The sequence below is a fragment of the Amia ocellicauda genome, chromosome 22 (genome assembly GCF_036373705.1).
Source record: "Amia ocellicauda isolate fAmiCal2 chromosome 22, fAmiCal2.hap1, whole genome shotgun sequence".
Lineage (NCBI taxonomy): Eukaryota > Metazoa > Chordata > Actinopteri > Amiiformes > Amiidae > Amia > Amia ocellicauda.
Genome location: NC_089871.1, coordinates 4,878,175 through 4,896,235, shown reverse-complemented (window position 1 = coordinate 4,896,235; position 18,061 = coordinate 4,878,175). Strand labels below are relative to the sequence as shown.

General features: G+C 40.9%; 1 protein-coding gene across 6 annotated transcripts in view; it reads left to right on the top strand.

Annotated features, from left to right (window-relative positions):
* The window catches only part of bcas3 (BCAS3 microtubule associated cell migration factor), a 218,228-nt gene that overhangs the window by 113,836 nt on the left and 86,331 nt on the right, over window positions 1-18,061 (top strand). The window contains exon 25 of one of the 6 annotated variants that reach the window (XM_066695161.1): window positions 15,900-17,945. The exons of the other annotated variants lie outside the window; for them this stretch is intronic. Coding sequence (XP_066551258.1) covers window positions 15,900-15,910 — 11 coding nt within the window. The 3' untranslated portion in view covers window positions 15,911-17,945. Of the gene's footprint in view, window positions 1-15,899; window positions 17,946-18,061 lie in introns of those variants that run through there. 6 annotated transcript variants of the gene reach the window in all.

Below are 18,061 nucleotides of genomic sequence, written 5' to 3'. Positions count from 1 at the left end.
TGGCTGGGAGGTTAACAGACGGCTGCCGATTGGACGGCGGGGCCCGGTTGCTGCTGCTATTTTTACTGTATGCTACTAGACAGAAGCTTGCAATTATACTGCTAACATCCCATTCACTCTGGGAAGCAACACCGGCTGCTCAGTGCAGATTCACAGTGGTTTTCACTCAGCCAACAGGAGGACAACGTTATTGTCTTGGCCAGCCTCACATCCCATTTAAAGCAACGGGAACGATCGGCCGGGTAATTCATTGTTCAGAGCTGTTTCACACATGCTAAGGAAAGTGAAGGAAGACACTTTAATGTCTACTGTAATGCACGGACAAGCATTACAAATATATATTTATGAGCCTCTTCTGATTCATCAGACACTCGTTTTTTGCATTTCAATTTTTCTTACACTTTTTTCCCCCCCACTTCTGCGGTCCTCTGTTTTGCTAACCTAAGCCTTTCTAGATGCTTGTCTGGCTGTCACTTTCTATTTTGTCGTAGCTTTTTAGGTTAAACATTACTACACCAGGACGTCTACGCGGTGACTTACTCTGAGGCCGATTCAGCAGATTTCACCGGCTATAGTCTTGTTTTCACTGTTCATTTTCATATGAGGCTAATTCCCTGTATAATATATTTTATTTTGGGATTTCGAATTCTGCCTACCCCTTTGATGAAAATCGAACTTGAATGTCCTTCTTGGTGCGATACATGCCTTCACCAGCAGAGGCGCTCTGTGGTCTCCTGCGCAGCGCCCCCTACTGTTGCCACCAATAATCACAGCTGCCGAAAAGGTTGGCGTAGCAATCAGAGAAGGGAGTTTAAAGGCTTTTAATGTATGCAGTGGTGCCAAGAGACGCAAGCCTCCTTAATCAGGATGCTTTGTATAGGAATTGATTTTACTGTTTAAATATTTCAAGCACAATGGTTTAGTTCTTGGAAGTCATCTGCTGTGTTGAAAATAAAGGGTCAGTTCTCCTCGGCTCTCCGTGCCTGTTTGATCCTTTCTTAGGATTCCGGCGTGAACTGAAGGTCTCGTTTGTCAGCATCTCGACGGGATGTTGGTCAGACCTATCCTTCTCTTTCTGTGTCAGTGCTTTGACACGTGACAGCCCAGTGTTTGTATGTATATTGGGGTGGCCTGGTCTCTCAGGTTTTCAAACTTTGATTTAGTCCATTGGTTTGGGTGGCAGATTCCAGACTTTGGACTTAATTGGAAGCCAACCAAACGCTACGAGGACAGTAGATCCCCCGGCGTGTCGGAGCGCCAGTGTGTTGATCGTCAAACAGACCCGGCGGGGGGTCTGGGAAACCCTCCTGATCTGGATGGGTAGCTTTCTCTCATTTTGCTGGCTGTGGCAGTGGGGTTCAGCAGGGTGGGACGTGTGCAGTCGTCACCTCTGTAAGGTGCTCTTGTGTCAACACCTTGGACATGTTTTCCTTTGTTTGCACAACAATCCCTCAAGAAACTACCGGAGTGGAACGGTGCAAAACACGAAGAACTGCTCCTTCGAGATCTGCTTCGTCAAGCACCGTGGGATCCTAAGTGATTTGGGCGGAGGAGGAGCAGAATATTTAAGCATATGTAGTCGTTGATTGGGTGTAAACTATTTATTGTCTTGCTGAAGCACTGTTACTTGTGTCCCAAAGATCAGAGAAAGCAGGGATTCTTGTAGGATGTGTCTGAAAAAAGAGAATTGAAGGATGTCACGTTCAGAAATAGCATGACCTGGTAATGAAAAAAGAGGCCCAAGCAGTATTATTAGACTGACACCTTTTTGAACGTGATTCACACTGAAAAACTATGTTTACGTAAAGAGTTAAAGTTACTGCAGATGTTAAACAGAACCAAAATATGCCAGCAATATAATTATAAGAAGGAAAGTAATGTGCAGATGTGCTCAAACTCCGACTGGAAGTGGTCTTCACATGTATTTGTGTTGTAATAGAAATAAAACAGTAAAAGGATGCAGATTTATCCTATCAAAACTGAGTCCATCCTATCAAGGCTTTTATCTGCTGCACGAAATGTGTGCTCATCATCCATAATAATCTCACAGATCTCTAAAACCTGTTAGCCAAATAGGTTGTATATGGCTCGGTCATACGTGTGCAGGGAGAGTGCAAGGTTAGGTGACTGTCATTTTTAAACTTTTGTTAACTATTTCCTTACTGGTCAGGGGGTGGGCTTGTTGTATTTGCCAGGAGGGGATTAATTACCTTGTATGCAGGCATTTAATGTCCCCCATCTTTCACATCTATCTTTTTTTTTTCCTTCTGTTATGTCTTGGAGCCCCAGCAGTGACTTACTTACCCAGAATAACTACTAGTTCATCTGCGTCTTTGCTCCTTTCCTTTTTGACTCGGGTTACTCTTCTCTCTCTCTCTGCTCTGTCGAGATCAAACGCCTCTGTGAGTGAGTGGCACGGCGGAGCGGAGGAGCGGGAGTGGAGAGAGAGCCGACTGCAGAGTCTCCCTCTCTCTCTCTCTCTCTCTCTCTCTCTCTCTCTCTCTCTCTCTCTCTGTGTTCCCAGTGGGGGTGTTGTTTATAGAGCATTATAATTTATAACTGAATAGAGTGGATTTAATTTCAGCGCAGAGGCTCGCCAGCAGGGCGCCAGCCTGCAATCAGAAGAATCAGCAAGCTGCAAACCCTGTTGAATGGAAAGTATTATCACCGGCCACAAACGGACACTGTTTCTCCTTAAACAACTCCCTCGATGCTCCCAGACCTCGTCTTCTTTTTCATTCATCTATTCTCGTTACCAGTCCTCCCATTGTACTTCACAAGCTGCTTCTGCAGTCCCTCACCCTCTTTTATTTTTATATTTATATTTATATTTATATTTATATATATATATGTCATATTTCTATTGTGACCTCTTTCTGCAAAGTGTTTTTGTTTCTATGTATTCCACTTAGGTTTCTCTGTCTGTTTTTAGAAACGCTAAGTGCAGTCTGGGGTTTATGGTTATTCAAGATCATTATATATTTTGTCTTTTACACAGTAAGTTCCGTGGCTGAATTTTGCTTGTGGTTATGAAGATATTATACAGTAATACAATATTTTGTTTTTATTTTTTATTTATGATCATTGCTTTAATACACAAAATATTTATTGACACATTTCTCTGGTATTAGAAAGCTTAAAATGATCAGATCAGTCCAGCCAACTGTGACAGATTAAAACCTGAAATACACATTAAATGTACAAGCAGACTGATGAGCACATATATGAGGAGGGGAAATTGAAAACATGCAATTCTCTCTATGTTTTATATCACTTTTTACAGAAATTGATCTCTATTTAATTCCTTATTCTAGAGTTTATTAAAAAAAAATGACAGGTCCATCAGGATCATATCATTTTACTGTTACTTTCTTTAAATTAATTGATTATTTTAAGTTACAATCACTATTATTAGTTAATGCATTTCGAAACCTAAGTCTTATGCCATAATATAGTTAGTCTCCTGTGCATCTGATCCGGCGGTGATAATGCAAAGCCACCGGTCTCCAAAGGTCTTTTCTCTTGCTCCTTGTTGCTTTGTATTTTAATTCAGACTGCAGCCTCCTTTTTTTCACCTTAACCTTCAAGAGTTGTAATTTTCCGCCCATAAATCTTGATTTGTGTGTCGGCTGCCTGACAGATCACGGTTCCTACTTTTAAAAAGTTCTTCTCTGGCAGAGAAAGCCATCTATCCGGCCGCCCGGTGGAGAACACCACTGACGGGTCCCCACAACAAGAATAATGACACTCAAGCACAAAGCCATTAAAGAGATCCAGACTGCGGGACGGCGGCTGTCTTGCGCCGGACTTTGCCGTCACGGAGAACCCGGGAGCACAGATAGTTTTAATCAAAACATTTAAAATAACTTTGTTTTCATTATGTTGTTTTTCTTCTACCAGATTATGATTTTGGTTGGCTACCATTCAAGCATAATGTCCTGTCCCGACCACATCACTGCTGAATATATCACTTCATAACTCATGCAATGTTTATCTATATACAAACATGGACAGGCTCCGTTATGGGACACGTCAGGGGTTATAAGACCCGCGCAGGACTTGATTTGGAGCTTCAGCTGTCACTTAGTCTTCAGGTCTTCACATCTGAATCCACCCTCTCTTACCCCAGTGTTTACTGCTGCTGCCGGTATTTAGCTCCCCGTTTTCTAGGGCGTTCTTAGCTTTGTTTAAATGCTGACAATTCAAGGTTTGTGTGAAAAATCAGATACCTCATGTAGCCATTTTAGAAAATAAGGTCCAGACTCACACTTGAATTTAATTGAAGTTTTGACATAAAATTAATCCCAGTAAAAAAAGTACAGATATAGATAAGATATATCTTTCTATCTATCTATATTTCTGTCTATCTAGACGTGTTTGGTTTTCATGGAGCTGTTGTGTTGTGAATCATTGTACAGTGTTTACAGTGTGATCTCACCAGGGCCATTGTTCGTGGTCTGAGAGAAGGCGGCTCTGTGTGTGTTGTAATTGATAAATGCTCCATACATCACAACTGATGGGTAAAGTTCTCTCGGCCAGCGAATGTTCCTTCTTAATCCACCAGTGACGCCATACGCTCAGCTCGTAAAATCTTTAAATCGCTAATAAGCAACTTGCTGTGGTTATATATATATATATATATATATAGAGAGAGAGAGAGAGAGAGAGAGAGAGAGAGAGGAGATTTTTATCTGACACCCTTCTGTGTTCGTCTGCATACTGTCTACCAATCAGTAAATGCAGTCTCCCTTCCTCTCTGTGTCATAATCGGCAACAATAGGAAGCAAAGTGTGGCAAAGGAATAATTCCAGGAGGTGTTAAGGTTTTGCGTCTCTATCTATAGGGGGCTGCGAGGTTCTGCACATATAGGGTGTGGTAAAGCCGGTGTGTGTATCTGTGCAGGAGAGGGAGGCAGGTCTTAATATTGTAATTGATCACCAGTGGAGGCTGGTTCCTCTTGCGCTGACCTTGCGTCTGTGTGTGTGTGTGTTTGACTGAGTGTGTGTGGAGGGGGTGCTGGCGTTCCCTGCGTTCCTCACTCTCAGCACTTTGATGTGAGCCGTCTGCTGATACAGATGCACATAGGTCTGAAAAACAGGCAGCTGGCTGGCAGGGACAGATTAAAGTGTTTCTGACCCACAAATGTAACCAAATGGCCATATTTCTTCATTTAGCATAATTAATACCTTGTATTTCCATTGACTTTGATGAAGGGGTCTCTTTTCTTTTTCTTTTCTTTTTTCTTGTTTCTTCTGGAGACCCTTGTAATGATTGCAGGAGAGATTTGCAGTTAAAATGTTTTATAGACTATGAAGAATAACATGTCTTAAAAAAAAAGAAGGAAAAAAGAAAGTTAACATCAAAAGCCACAATTAGCTCATTGCTTTGCTGGAAGTTTTAAACCACATTAAATAAAAGGAAGACATGATTTCTTTTTTAGAGAACCGTTCTTGCTTAGAGAAAGCTAATCTGACGGGTTCAGAGTAGGCTAAGTCCTTGTCTCATAAAACCACTGTAAGTGCATTTTTATTATACAAATATCTTGGTGCAATCATAGAAATGCTGTGCGATACTTTAGTAAACTCTTTGCAAAATGTAGTTTTCCTAAGCCTCTCGGTGTCAAGAGTTTACATTTGTTATGAGTTTGTATAGAGTTGATTGCTTTTTCTCCTGAAATGTAAATGTGTTGTGAGAATTTGTCGTTTTCTTTGATGAGGAGGTCTGTTTCAAGTCTCTGCTTCAGCATTTATTTCTCTTGGAATGAATCAGCGCTGCAGAAATTAATCTTGCCTTGAACGTGTGCAAAAACAGCGTCCCATTAAAGATGGTATTGTCATCCAAACATGGGAAACGCACTGAGAGACACACAGGACAGACTCCAGTGTGAGAGATTTAGTATAAAACTTAGCGCTGTGGTCCGTCATATTGAAGCAGATGTATTCTAAGATAATCCTGTAATCTGGAGTGTTCAATCCTGTTTGTCTCCTGGTAACCTGAGTGTTCAGGGATAAAGCCCAAAGACAGAAAATCACTTTTTTTTTGCATGAAATAATTTGGAATCAGAGAGGAGATAAAATATAAGTGCTGCTAATGACTTCCCTGCTCCTGCCAGCTTTTTAAGATGTAGTGTGGCTGTGATGAACTATGTGAAGCAGACCGGAGGGGCAGTTTATTTATAGTTTGTACAGTTTCAGTTAAGCCATGGCTCTGAAGTATGAAGGCATATTCCTCTATACAGATGAGAAAAGGGTTGTGAAATAATAAGGGATACTATTTTATAGTTTGTTAGGGTGAGGGTGTGCCTTACTTACTGCAAACAGGCATTCATTGATATCTAATTAGTTTTTTCCAGAACTGCTCCAATATACCTTTTCCAAAGTTTTTTACAGACCTGAAGCGTGTTTTATTAAAAGGTGACGCGTCGGTTTCTGGCTTTGTTCCTCCCTTGGACTCTAAGTGAATGCCCCTGTTTGTTGTCGCAGAGCCGCGCTCTTTGCTGGGGCTGTTTCCAATGATCTGCAATGGCTACTGGAGGCCTGGAGACCGAAACCCTGATTGGAAAGCACATGTGATGTGCCTGAGAGATCAAAACGCAGAGTTGATGAATGTCAGAGCGAAGGCGGGCAGAAGAGGGAGTGCCCCCGTGCTCAGAGCTTTGAATCACTGATCAAGGTTGTTCTCAGTTCATTAAATTCTGCTGAGAGGCTTGCCTTCGTAATCAACACACGCTCGCATGTTTGCAGACTGAGTGTGTGTAAAATTAATGTTGCGATTCCCACACTGTTTTATAGGAACCTGCAACTGAACAGTGTCGGTAAAATTAAAATACACATTTCTTGGAAAATACGTGTCTGACTGTACGCAGACGGAGACTATGTTGGTGTGGCGTATGGCTCACATTCTGCTGATCCTGTGGGTATTTTATTTGACACGAATCCTGCCCCGCTAGATTGAAGGTACTGATATGTGGAGAGGGCGGAGGCCACTGATTGGGTACCGTGTCAGTCGGGCCGTGGTTTCACAGTTATTTCAGCGCTCGTGTGGTTAACAGAGAGCTGCCCTTTTATAGCCAGTCTTTGCTAATTGTTAACAAAACCATTTTCCTGATTTACACATGATGTGGTACACCTTTTCACCCATCTGTTAAGACCGAGATGCAAAGAAGAAAAAGCTGGCTGTCATGCAAGGTTAATATTGCAGGGTGCAATTGGGCAAGTGCAAGGCATCTGGACATGGCCTGGGGAACATTGAAGTGTGGATTCTAAAGACCTTGTCGTCCTCCGCATGAAAGGGCCAGGGTCCTGAAACTGTGTGTGGGCGTGCTGTAGGGCTGTGCGATATGACGATATATATCGTATGATGATAGAAAAACATCTATCATTTCATATTATGCTATATTGGTTAATTCTTTGTGTCCCAAATTGCAATCTTTACGGCAGTATTTTTCGTCATTAGGACGCTTTGCGTTCTTCCCGGTTCTTCCACACGTGTCGGATGCGGCAAGAAATCAGCATCAGAAACACACAGACATGAGGAGAGAGAACTGACACACAATAACCAACACAAGCAAGAGACACTTTAATGCGCAGGCGCACACGGTCCGCCCCGCTCTCGTCTCCGGGCTGAACTCGATCTGCAAGCACCCCCACCCCCGCTAATATAGACTGATATCATTTGTATAAAATTAATAAACGTTTGTTTGCATTTTAATGAATTGGAAAGCAATGCAAACACATGCAGAAAGTATAATTTTATTTTTATTAAAATGGTGAAGTGGTTCAACAGTTGTATTATTATTAATAATAATAATAATAATAATAATAATAATAATAATAATAATATTATTATAACTATTTTGTATTAACAACGTGCTGTACTTGTAAGTAGAATCAAGACACGACAGTCAGAGGAGAAATGTCTCTGTCTAGCAAATGTTAATGAGCCACTATAAACCCGGCTGTGCTAAATCTCCCTGAATCTGTACCTTTTACAGCGCATGTGTTACATGATCACTATTACTTGTGTTATTGTTGTTATGTGACAGTAAATCATACTGTGTATATTTATATTTGTGCTCTGAGGAAGATAAGTCGAAACGCGTCAGCATTATGATGTTCACTATTTCTCTAATAAATAATTTGAGACATCGATGAATATGGACTGCTGTCCATCCTTCCTTGAGCGGATAATTGTTCTATATAAAATCCCTGGGAGAAGGCACCCGCATTTAAGATTCATTAAAACTATTTTAACGCCAGCTATTTTTAAACTTATGTATATATATATATATATATATATATATATATATATATATATATATATATATATATATATATATATATATATCCCATAACAACATAACACACGTAATAGTAATCACACAACACTTGCCCTGTAATGTGTTGCATTCTGCATATATTTACCATGACAACCTGCATGTAGTATTTGTTAGTTTTGCTTACTGGAGGATTAACGAAATACTTGTAGTTTGAATGTCTTTGGTCTTATTTTGTGGCTTGATTGGATAAAACCAAGAAATATCAAGATATATATTGTGTATCGCCCAAACTTCTAAAAATATCGAGATATTATTTTTAAGTCATATCGCCCAGCCCTAGCATGCTGTATCTGAGGGGAACTAGCGTGTTGACTGGTGTTGACATATATGCGATCACAACGCATGCACGTGTATTCCCATACCTGTATGTCGGAGTTCACCCACCCAGATCTGGAACTGGGTACAGTATAGTGAAAGCACAGAACATTGCCAAGAGGTGCGGACAACTCGGGTCACACTGCGACTGTATTTGGGAAGTGACTGTGCCGTTAGATATATAATGTAACGTATTCATTATTGTCTGAAAGCTTCTGTATTGCATTGCCAGTTTGGAAAATAGGCTAGAATTGAAATACAGGATGCAGCTAGCTTCTTTTAATTTAATCACGGCCAGGACTGTGTCACTAGCACTGTCACTTTCCTCAACATCACACACTCCTCATTGTCCCAAAACAGGGAATGGGAGTCACTCTCACTTCCGCCAACAGTCATCACATATAGTTATTTATACATCTATTTTTTACTACCACAACATGGAAGTGTTCTCGGTGCTTATTGCTTTGACAGCCACTCCAATTGTGCAGCAGGGAACCTGAAGTTATATCTTTTTTTGTGAAAGGCATTCGAAAAATGAAAATCATCACATGTAAGTTCAGCAGGGTTAAAACGGGTGAGAAATTGAAGTAAGCCGTATACTTGGCACTTCCGTTTTTTTTTTTGTTTTTTTTTCTGCGTTACAAGATCCTGGAACTGTCAAATTCAAATTCTCAGCTTTCAACATATCCTCTTGCAATGCAATATGACAGAGCTGTAGCCGTGTCTGAAGTGTGGGCGCTGTGCCAGTATCTCGGAATTGTTTCAGAATGTAGTTGTTTGAATTTTTTGCTAAAGGTTCTTTGCAGAGACTTTTGCAGATGTGCTCCTGCTTCACGTTAGAAAACAGCTGCACGAGATGAGTTTGGACTATATTTAAAATATTTCTGAAAACTAAACAGTTACATGCATTCCAGTTAACCTAAAGCTACCACACCAGCTCAACAGTAATCTCCCGTCTTTGCTGTATCTAATGGACTGGCCTGCACTCAATGGGGATATACCTGGTTGCCTATTTATCCTGAGAAGGAAGTACATCACAAGCTATTAGTGTGTGTTGTAATGTGTGCACGTGCATGACTTGAGCCGTGCAAATGTTTGATTGAAATTAAGTGTTGAAGCTCATGTCAACCTTTATTCTATTGTAATTTTGACATGTCCAGGTTTATCTGCTATCCAGGGGACAGGACTCTGTACGATTGTGTTCTGTTTATTGCCTGCATTTGCATAGTGATCCCTCGCTGCAAAAACATCTATTTGTGTCCTGGATAAGTATCATAACAGAGAAATCTTAGCGTCCTCCCCAAAACCTGCAGCCATATGGAAGTGGTTTAGTAATATAAGACAACCAGAAATGGTTTAATTTGTAAACTAACAGTTCCTTCTGACCTTCTTGTCTTAGATTGAAAGCCCCGCGAATTGAAAAGGTTAAAACATGACCCAGAAAGAAAGGAAATAAAGAAATGCTTTTCAGCTCACAGCTCTGAACACGAAGCTCATATTAAAGACTAGATATTTTTTTCATTGTTAATATTATTTGTATGTAGTGACAGATGCTTAATTCAGTGAGCCTTGATCCATCACTGTTTCATTTGTTATTAAATCTGTGAAATTCAGCAAAAAGCTTTAAACTCTTACACCACCACACAGAACTGCCTGGAGATTAGGAGTCCACAGAGGGAGCCCAGGATCACAGTTTTAATGTTAATTTAAAATAAATAATAATGTACTCATTCTGATTTAGTCTTGTTATAGCACTCGTCAGTTCAAATTATAAAAAGGAACAGAAACAGAACAGGAAAACCAGTAAAGAAGACATTTGGTTGGTAAATCACAAAAAGCCCCCTTAAATGTCATACTAGAATTTAGTCATACTAATCATTTCTAAGCTACTTACATTATTATGATTATGATTATTATGGTTTGAACAAATAGCGCTGTTATTTATCAATTAGTGGGTTTCCTGTATCAATGCCTAGGGGACATAGATTGTCTGTTGAGGCCTAGTCAGGACACAGTATTACCATCACTGTAATATAGTATTATTAACAGTTATATTATATTTAATTATATTTAAAATGACCTTAAAGTTTAAGTTTAAAAGTTATAACACACAGTCAAACAGTTCAATACAATGTACTACAGTAAATTCCTGGGGAAAAAATGCTAAATAGTTTTTTATTAGTTAAGAACTTGCAACATTTCAACCAATTTGCATTCTCAAGGATTTTATTTCAGAGTAAATATTATATTCAAGGAAATGTAGTGTCCAGGCTTAAAATAAACACTGAACCAACACAGCCTAATTGTATATATTGTTAACAATTGAAAATGAACAGATGACTTTTACTTTTTATCAGGTTTTTCATGCAGACAGAGCACTAGTACTGATACAATATATCGCAGCGTGCTACCTGACATGTCTTCTGCGTTGACTGTGTAAGACTGTATTGTTTCTTTTACAATGATGCTCAAATTATTCTCTTTCTATAAGAACAGTGGCAGAGAAATTGGGAACAGAATCACAGAGCTAGGAATTCCCTCCAGCTAATGTTTGACCATTGTTACTAATTGCAGGAAGTTAACGGAGGAATTCAGCATTTCCAGATAGCGCAGACATGGCCAATCAGGTGCACGTAGGCATTAAAGTGCCCTCGGTTTGGCCCACAATGTACCTGAGGGCATTGATTTTCACATTTCCTCACCTCTTCTGTGCAGCTCTGGAATCAGAACAGTTTTACACCATCGTTTTCCCTCAGAATCACCTTATAATACGAGGTGTGAAGGAGCTAATGTTCTTTATTGGGTGAGAAAACGCACTGTGTATGCTACTGCTCTTACATTGTCCTAGCAAAATTATTATTTTATTTGTCCCCCCCCCTTTTTTCTGACAGCTGTGGTGTTTTATTAAAAATTTAAAGAAATCTTATTTGTCTGATCCTTTGAGTGGATGTATAATTACTTGGCTGGCGGTCTCACACATGGCTAAGTTTGCAGGCTGAGGAGATGAGAGGCTCATCATTAATTTAGGAAAATGTGGGGCCGCCTCAGGGATTATTGACACCAAAAGAGTGAAATAAAATAAAAATTGCCATCAAACAATTGCTCTTATCTGATGTGAAGGATCGACTCCAAGCTGCTTTTAAGAGGCAACTCAAAAACACTGCATCTGTAATGAAGGAATTATCTACCTTCACGTGGCCCCTATTGTAAAGCGAAGCACCGCAAAAGAAATCAACTGCAATGGCGTAATTTATATTGTGTTATTCGAACATGACATGCGCCTACTGTGTGCTGTGGGTTTCCGGGTTCGCAGTAGCGGACTGTGTTTTTGATTTTGAAAGTTGGTTGTCTAGTTTTGTGTTCCCTTTAAAAGAGAAAAAAAAAAAGAAAAGAAAAAGTTACAGGCCGGCATGTCTTGCGTATAGTTTTACATTTTGGCATCGCACACCATGACGCATGGGTTGCAACTCATTAAAGTCGAAGTCTGGGGCTCGTCTCTGTAATCAGGAAAGCTGCTCGCTTCTTTGGTGCTGTATCTGGGGAACACAGCATTACTTCTTCCAAAATAACAGTCCATGTTTTCAATAAAACAACTTGACTGGATTCCCTTTTTATGCCGTATCAAAGGCAATGCAGCCAGAGGGCACGAATAAGAACTGAGGGAAAAGTATAGATTTAAAAAAAGGAAAAAATCCAAATCATTAAAAAAAAAAATCTGCACGCTGTCTTTGTACCGAGTTTCTCATGGAAAAGCGACTGTTTTGGCCCGTGTTTCTGCGCGCCGCGTATGCACGGGCACACAACTTGGGCACAATTATCGGCGCACATACCATCTTAAGACAGGACGGTTCCATATGGTTCTGCTTCCCGGCACTCGAACTGGGTACTGCATTGTGCGTAACGCTCTGTGGCAGTCATAAATATGTTATTGCGTGCACAGGAGAATTAGAAGAAAGAAGACAATCCAAGCGAAGCAAATGTGGTGCACCAACACATAATGGAATAAATTAACGGCTCACGACGTTGAGTGCTACAGACAGGGATTCATCCATCCAATTGGTTTTCACACATCATCCCCCGTTAGCTTGCTTAATGTCTTGACCTTAATTAGCAAGGAGGGGTCCCCTGATATGAATATGAACAGGGCAATGACCCCTTTAAATATGGGGGGGGGGGATTAATAGTATTCACCAGTCATCGTGTCCCATTTCTGTCTAAATGTTGTGCTTGTGATGCAAAGGAGTTGATAAATGATGAGTCCATGTTTCTGACTGAAAATCTCAGGCTTTTGCTCTAATAAAGTAAAGTAAATAGCCAAGAAAAGCTTAGTTTTCAGTGTGGGTGTTCATTGAAGTATCTCTTAGCTTGCAACTTAATTGGTTCATGTTAGCATGCCAATACCATAGATTTCCATTATTAGAAGATAAATGTTTACATGTTTTAATTTTATTTGTGAATCTTGAAGATCAGCCCATTGTCCTCTCACAATATCACCTTCACTTATAGTTTATAATGACTTATGATTATGATTAAATTATGGAAGATGACGGAGGAAAAAATAGAAGCCGCACTTTTCATTTTAATTTGGAGCACTTTATCTGACTGAAGAATGGTCCGCAATTATAAACAGAGCCACTGTTTTGTGTCTGAATTATGCAAATGAAGAAGCAGCTACAACAAGGCTTCTTAAAATCTGTTTCAGTAAATTAGCGGAAAATGCGCCGCCATAAACAGCTGTTGCATTTTAATCAGGCGTCTGTAGAGCGATATTTGCTTTGTGAAAAAATAAACCCATATTGTACTGACCCTGTTTTATGCCCAAGGCTTAACCCCTCATTTACTGTATAGATTAATTGGAAAAGTCTTTCTGGGGGGCTGCAGGGCTCTGGGGCAGTTTGATCACATTTTTGTCACCCTCTTGAGATACAGTAACTGTCACCTTTGATTTTTAATCTGGGAATCCTGTGTTGAGCACAAGCAGTACCAGTGCATTGTAGCTGTGGATGGGAGTCATTTTCCCTGAGAGACAGCTCTCCCTTCTCCTCCCTGGCCCCGTGCGAAGGGTTTCTTGGCCAGGGCATGGTCACTACATCAGCACTCTTGTTTCCTCACGGTGTGGACATGCTGCAAAACCACAACAACATTTTAAAACTTTAAAAGAAAGATTCAGCCATGTATGATATCTCGGTATCTAGCTGTGAAAAGATGTATGTATGTATCCATATCTTGATGTTTACATGCATTCCCGTCCCGGGTCTGTTCTGCGCCAGACTGCGGATAGACCGGCCCGAGTGCACAGTCTGTGCGGTTGCGTGTGCAGCTCACACCTCCCCCTGAAGGGTTAACGGGCACCCTGAGCCGAGCAGATCTCACAGCTTTAGCAAACCTTAATCTCTAAGCTTGATTACCTCCTGCCCCTCCGTCGCCTCGCTCCCTCCAAACACAGTGGGACTTTTACGGCCGCATTAGTGGCACTCCGCCCGGCTCTGGCTTTAGGGAAATCATTCAGTGAGAAAGAAAAACAGAAGGCCGGGATCTGAACACTGCTGTGAGGTCATTAACACAGCAGCGTGGCGGGGACGGCCCTGCAGGGCAGCACAAGGTGGCATTCCTCTCTGCAGCCTCTCTGCTCAGCGTAGGCCGCAAACTTCTGCCGCGGTCAGTGCATGTCAAGAGCTGAAGACGTAAGAGTGAGATCTGACACGTCCACACCTCGTCCGGTCCCTGGATTCCCGATGGCTGCTCTCCAGTACGTAACTGTGCTCTGTAAACATCCGAACTTGATGAGTGAATATATCTTGTATGCTAAATTGATCGGTGGATAATATTATATCAGATGTAACAGTGTTTACATTCACATGCCTGTACTCTTCAGACTGGAGACTTCAGGAGGTGCCCATCCTAATCTGAACATCTGCATTTTCATTGCCATTGGACCATGGAAAAGCTTTTTGCTTTATTTATATGCGCTGCACTTGCAGTCGAATGTCAAGTGAGCACTGTCTCAGGCTCGGGTCAACAGACAGACCGGGGATATGCAATAGGAGGCCGTGAGCCCAACTTGTGCTCCTTGCAGCAGTGCGATCTGAGTTAAAGATTGAGAAGCTGTAGCTGACAGTCGCTGTGGTTGATAGACTGCAGCATGAGGAGAAATGCCCTCAGCTCAAAACTGGTTCATCTGTCGGTCAAACCATCCTTATTTTCTTTTAATTGAGTTAAGATGGGCAAATAAGAGGTCTGCAGTGAAGACAGAAACCCGCGCAGAAATCATTCATTACCCACAAACATAGTGTGTGCACAGATCAGACATGTCTGCTTATTCTTCGGTCAGTTTCTCTAGAGTGCTGCACAGCCTCGTACTGGGACATGGAGAGAGAGAGAGAGAGAGAGAGAGAGAGAGAGGCACAGACGTGGATTTATAGTCCCTGCTCAGGAGTGGATTTAAGCTCTTCTTCTTTTTATGGCATTTCAAATTAAAAAATAAGTGTCTCAGCGTTTCCATCGTGATTTAGAGAGGGTTATTGTGCGCTGGACTGATGTTTAATTGTTTGTGTTTTTCTGTTTGTGTGTGCCTTTGTGTTTTGTGTCCTGTCAGAACTGTTTACACGGAAGGACTTTTGCTGGTGCCAGAAGCTTGAGGCACATATTTATTTCCTTACTGGCTTTTCAGAAGGAAAATTAAAAAAAAAGAGACTCACAGCGAAAATTTAGCCAAGCGATGGCGTTTAAAGCTGTTCCATTTTGGAATTCTTATAAAATCCTTTTTATAAATTAAAACAAATAGTTTGTTTTTGGAGGCTTTACTAGTTTTTCATTTTAAGTGGGAGAATGCAAGTGTGTTCAATCAGGATGACAGAAGTGCATGTTTTGTTCATTTTAATAATAATAATTATTAAATAACTTTGACTTTGTTGGCAGACCTTGAGTGATATATCAATTAAAACATTGTCAGGACAGAGCCTGTCGATTGGTGGCATCCGTCAGTTCTGCAGCCCTCCATGATTATAGCTGAAGTTATTCTCCTGGGTGCTCGATGCATGCGTCACGTAGTGTGTGTTTGTGGGGTTATGTGCTTGTTTGTCATCAGTAGTAGCACAGGCACGAGGCTCAGGACCAGACGGCCAGTGTATATGTCCCTGTCACTAGGCCGCTGTACAGAAACGGCGGAATGACAGTGCATGCTTAAAACGAAAAAAGTGTGCCAATACAAAGATTAAAAACGCTATTTTTTTTGTTTTCTCCACAGGTATTTCCTAACGGGAGGCCAATCAGCCAAATCATGTCTTTATATTCTTTCTAAGCATGCATTTCCATTCCCTCATTTTCTCCCCTTTCCGTCATTGATTTGTCATCCGAGTGTCAAAGAGAGTTTTCCTCAGGGCCCTGCAGGGGCCGGTGAAGAGGACGCGGTGCCCCGACAGCAGGACACACAGGGCTCCTCTTCTGAGCTGCAGAGCAGATTTGAAGACCAAAAATTAAATTAAATTAAAAAAGCCACACAAACTTCCACAGATTGATTGAATTCTGTTGGCTTCGGTGTTGCGCCGTGCAGTAGATTCAATTGATATTCAGAGCGGTTTGCTTAAATAACATCACTGTGTGCTTATTGGAGCAGACGCTGCCTCAGTAATGAGGTTATGAACACCAACACTCGTTTGCGTGTGAGCCTCCTAGGTGCATCGCAAAGGCCACGTCGTCTAAATCAACCAATAGCGCGAGAAACGCAGTAGTCGACCTCACGGCCCCGTGTGCCGAGATGCGCGCGCTGTCTGCTCCTGACACAGATGGCTCGACCGGAGAGATCTGCGGAGCGGGGAGCTGCTGTGGCTCCGATATTGAGACTGAAAAGAAATACAAAGTGCACAGAATGGAAGGCGCTCGAAGATAAAAACACCTGCATTCCTCACTATAGAGCTGTGTGTAGTGAGCACACATTTCGAGTTTGTACCCCCAGGGGTGTGGAAGGGGTATTTTATGGTGAAATAAGTCATACTGACAAGGTACAGCACAGCATAGGGAGGGAGAGCAGCTAAGTGGAGACCCCCGTGTGAAGATCCTTTTAAAACCCCTTTCTGTCACCCCTGGCTGTCTTGATACCGTGGCTGGTAATTCCTTGTGCTGTTCTACTCTACGAAATATGTTCATTTTACAGTATTATTATTATATGCCAGTATTATTGTTGTTGTTATTATTTCCTGACATTTTGCATATATTGCAGTTTATTTTTCACTCTTAGTTTTTTGTTTTTTAACATATATATATAATGTATAGTTTGTGTTGTGTTCTGAGCCGTGAGAAGAATTGTTTGCAACCTAACAGAGCATACAGTAGATCTGTAATGTTGGCTACAAATAAAAAAGGAAAGAAATGGGGAGTTTTGTTTGCCTTTGTTAAGTATGAAATTGTGACCTGTCTGTTTGGAGAAACGTGTATATGGTGCACAAATAATAGAAATAGAAATAAAGATGAATAATAAAAAAAGGCTGCAGCTAATATATTAAGTAATGGACCAGTTCCTGGTCTTGTGCACAGTGGATGATATTTCTCTTATGGACAATACTTCTTTTATATTTATTTTTATATTGGCTTTACCATAGCCATGCTGGGATTTACACTGTCCTGGTTACCAGGTTTTGATGCATATCGTAGAGACTTAATCTTGATCACAAGAAATAAAAGTGTCACTGCCAGCTGTAGGCCCGACAGGAAGTTGCATATTCAGGTTTTAATTTGATTGTCAGTTAGTTTAAGAGCTCTCTGATGGTCTCGTCCTGGTAAACAACACTGAGTGTGAACTTTGTTCCTCCTGCTGGACTTCTGCAAAAACAAATGACCAACTTGTGACTCCTGTTTGCTCACAGAGGGCTTTCTCCAGCTACTCTCAGCTGCTATTTATGCATTCACGGATTGGTCAGAACCAGGGTCTTAGGTTCGCAGGATATAAATGTATATAAACTAAGCCCTTCCATATTAAAATGTGCAACCTTGGCACCGAGATTATGTCTTTGAAAACCATGCAGACATCAAACAGAGCTGTGTTATCCAATGCCCAGACCTTTTGCATTATGTGTTGGTTGTTGTATTTTGTTGTTGTGTGTCTTCGTTTTTGAGACGCTTTTGTTATATCTCTGCCCTTTTAGCATCATGAACTCCCACCACTTACTGTATAACTTTCAGTGATTGTGTGTATATTTTCAAGTGTTACGGCAAGCCAAAAATAATACTAGTAAAAATAAAGAGGTGGTTACACGAACTTTCAGGAATTCTCAATGTCTGTGTAGAGGTTTCTGCATTTCTTTTAAGTGCTTATTACCAAATTACAGCTTTGTATGATGTTACAATATAATTACCATCTCTGTAGACACATTTACACAATATGAAATAGGGTACTGAAAATAAAGAATTGGA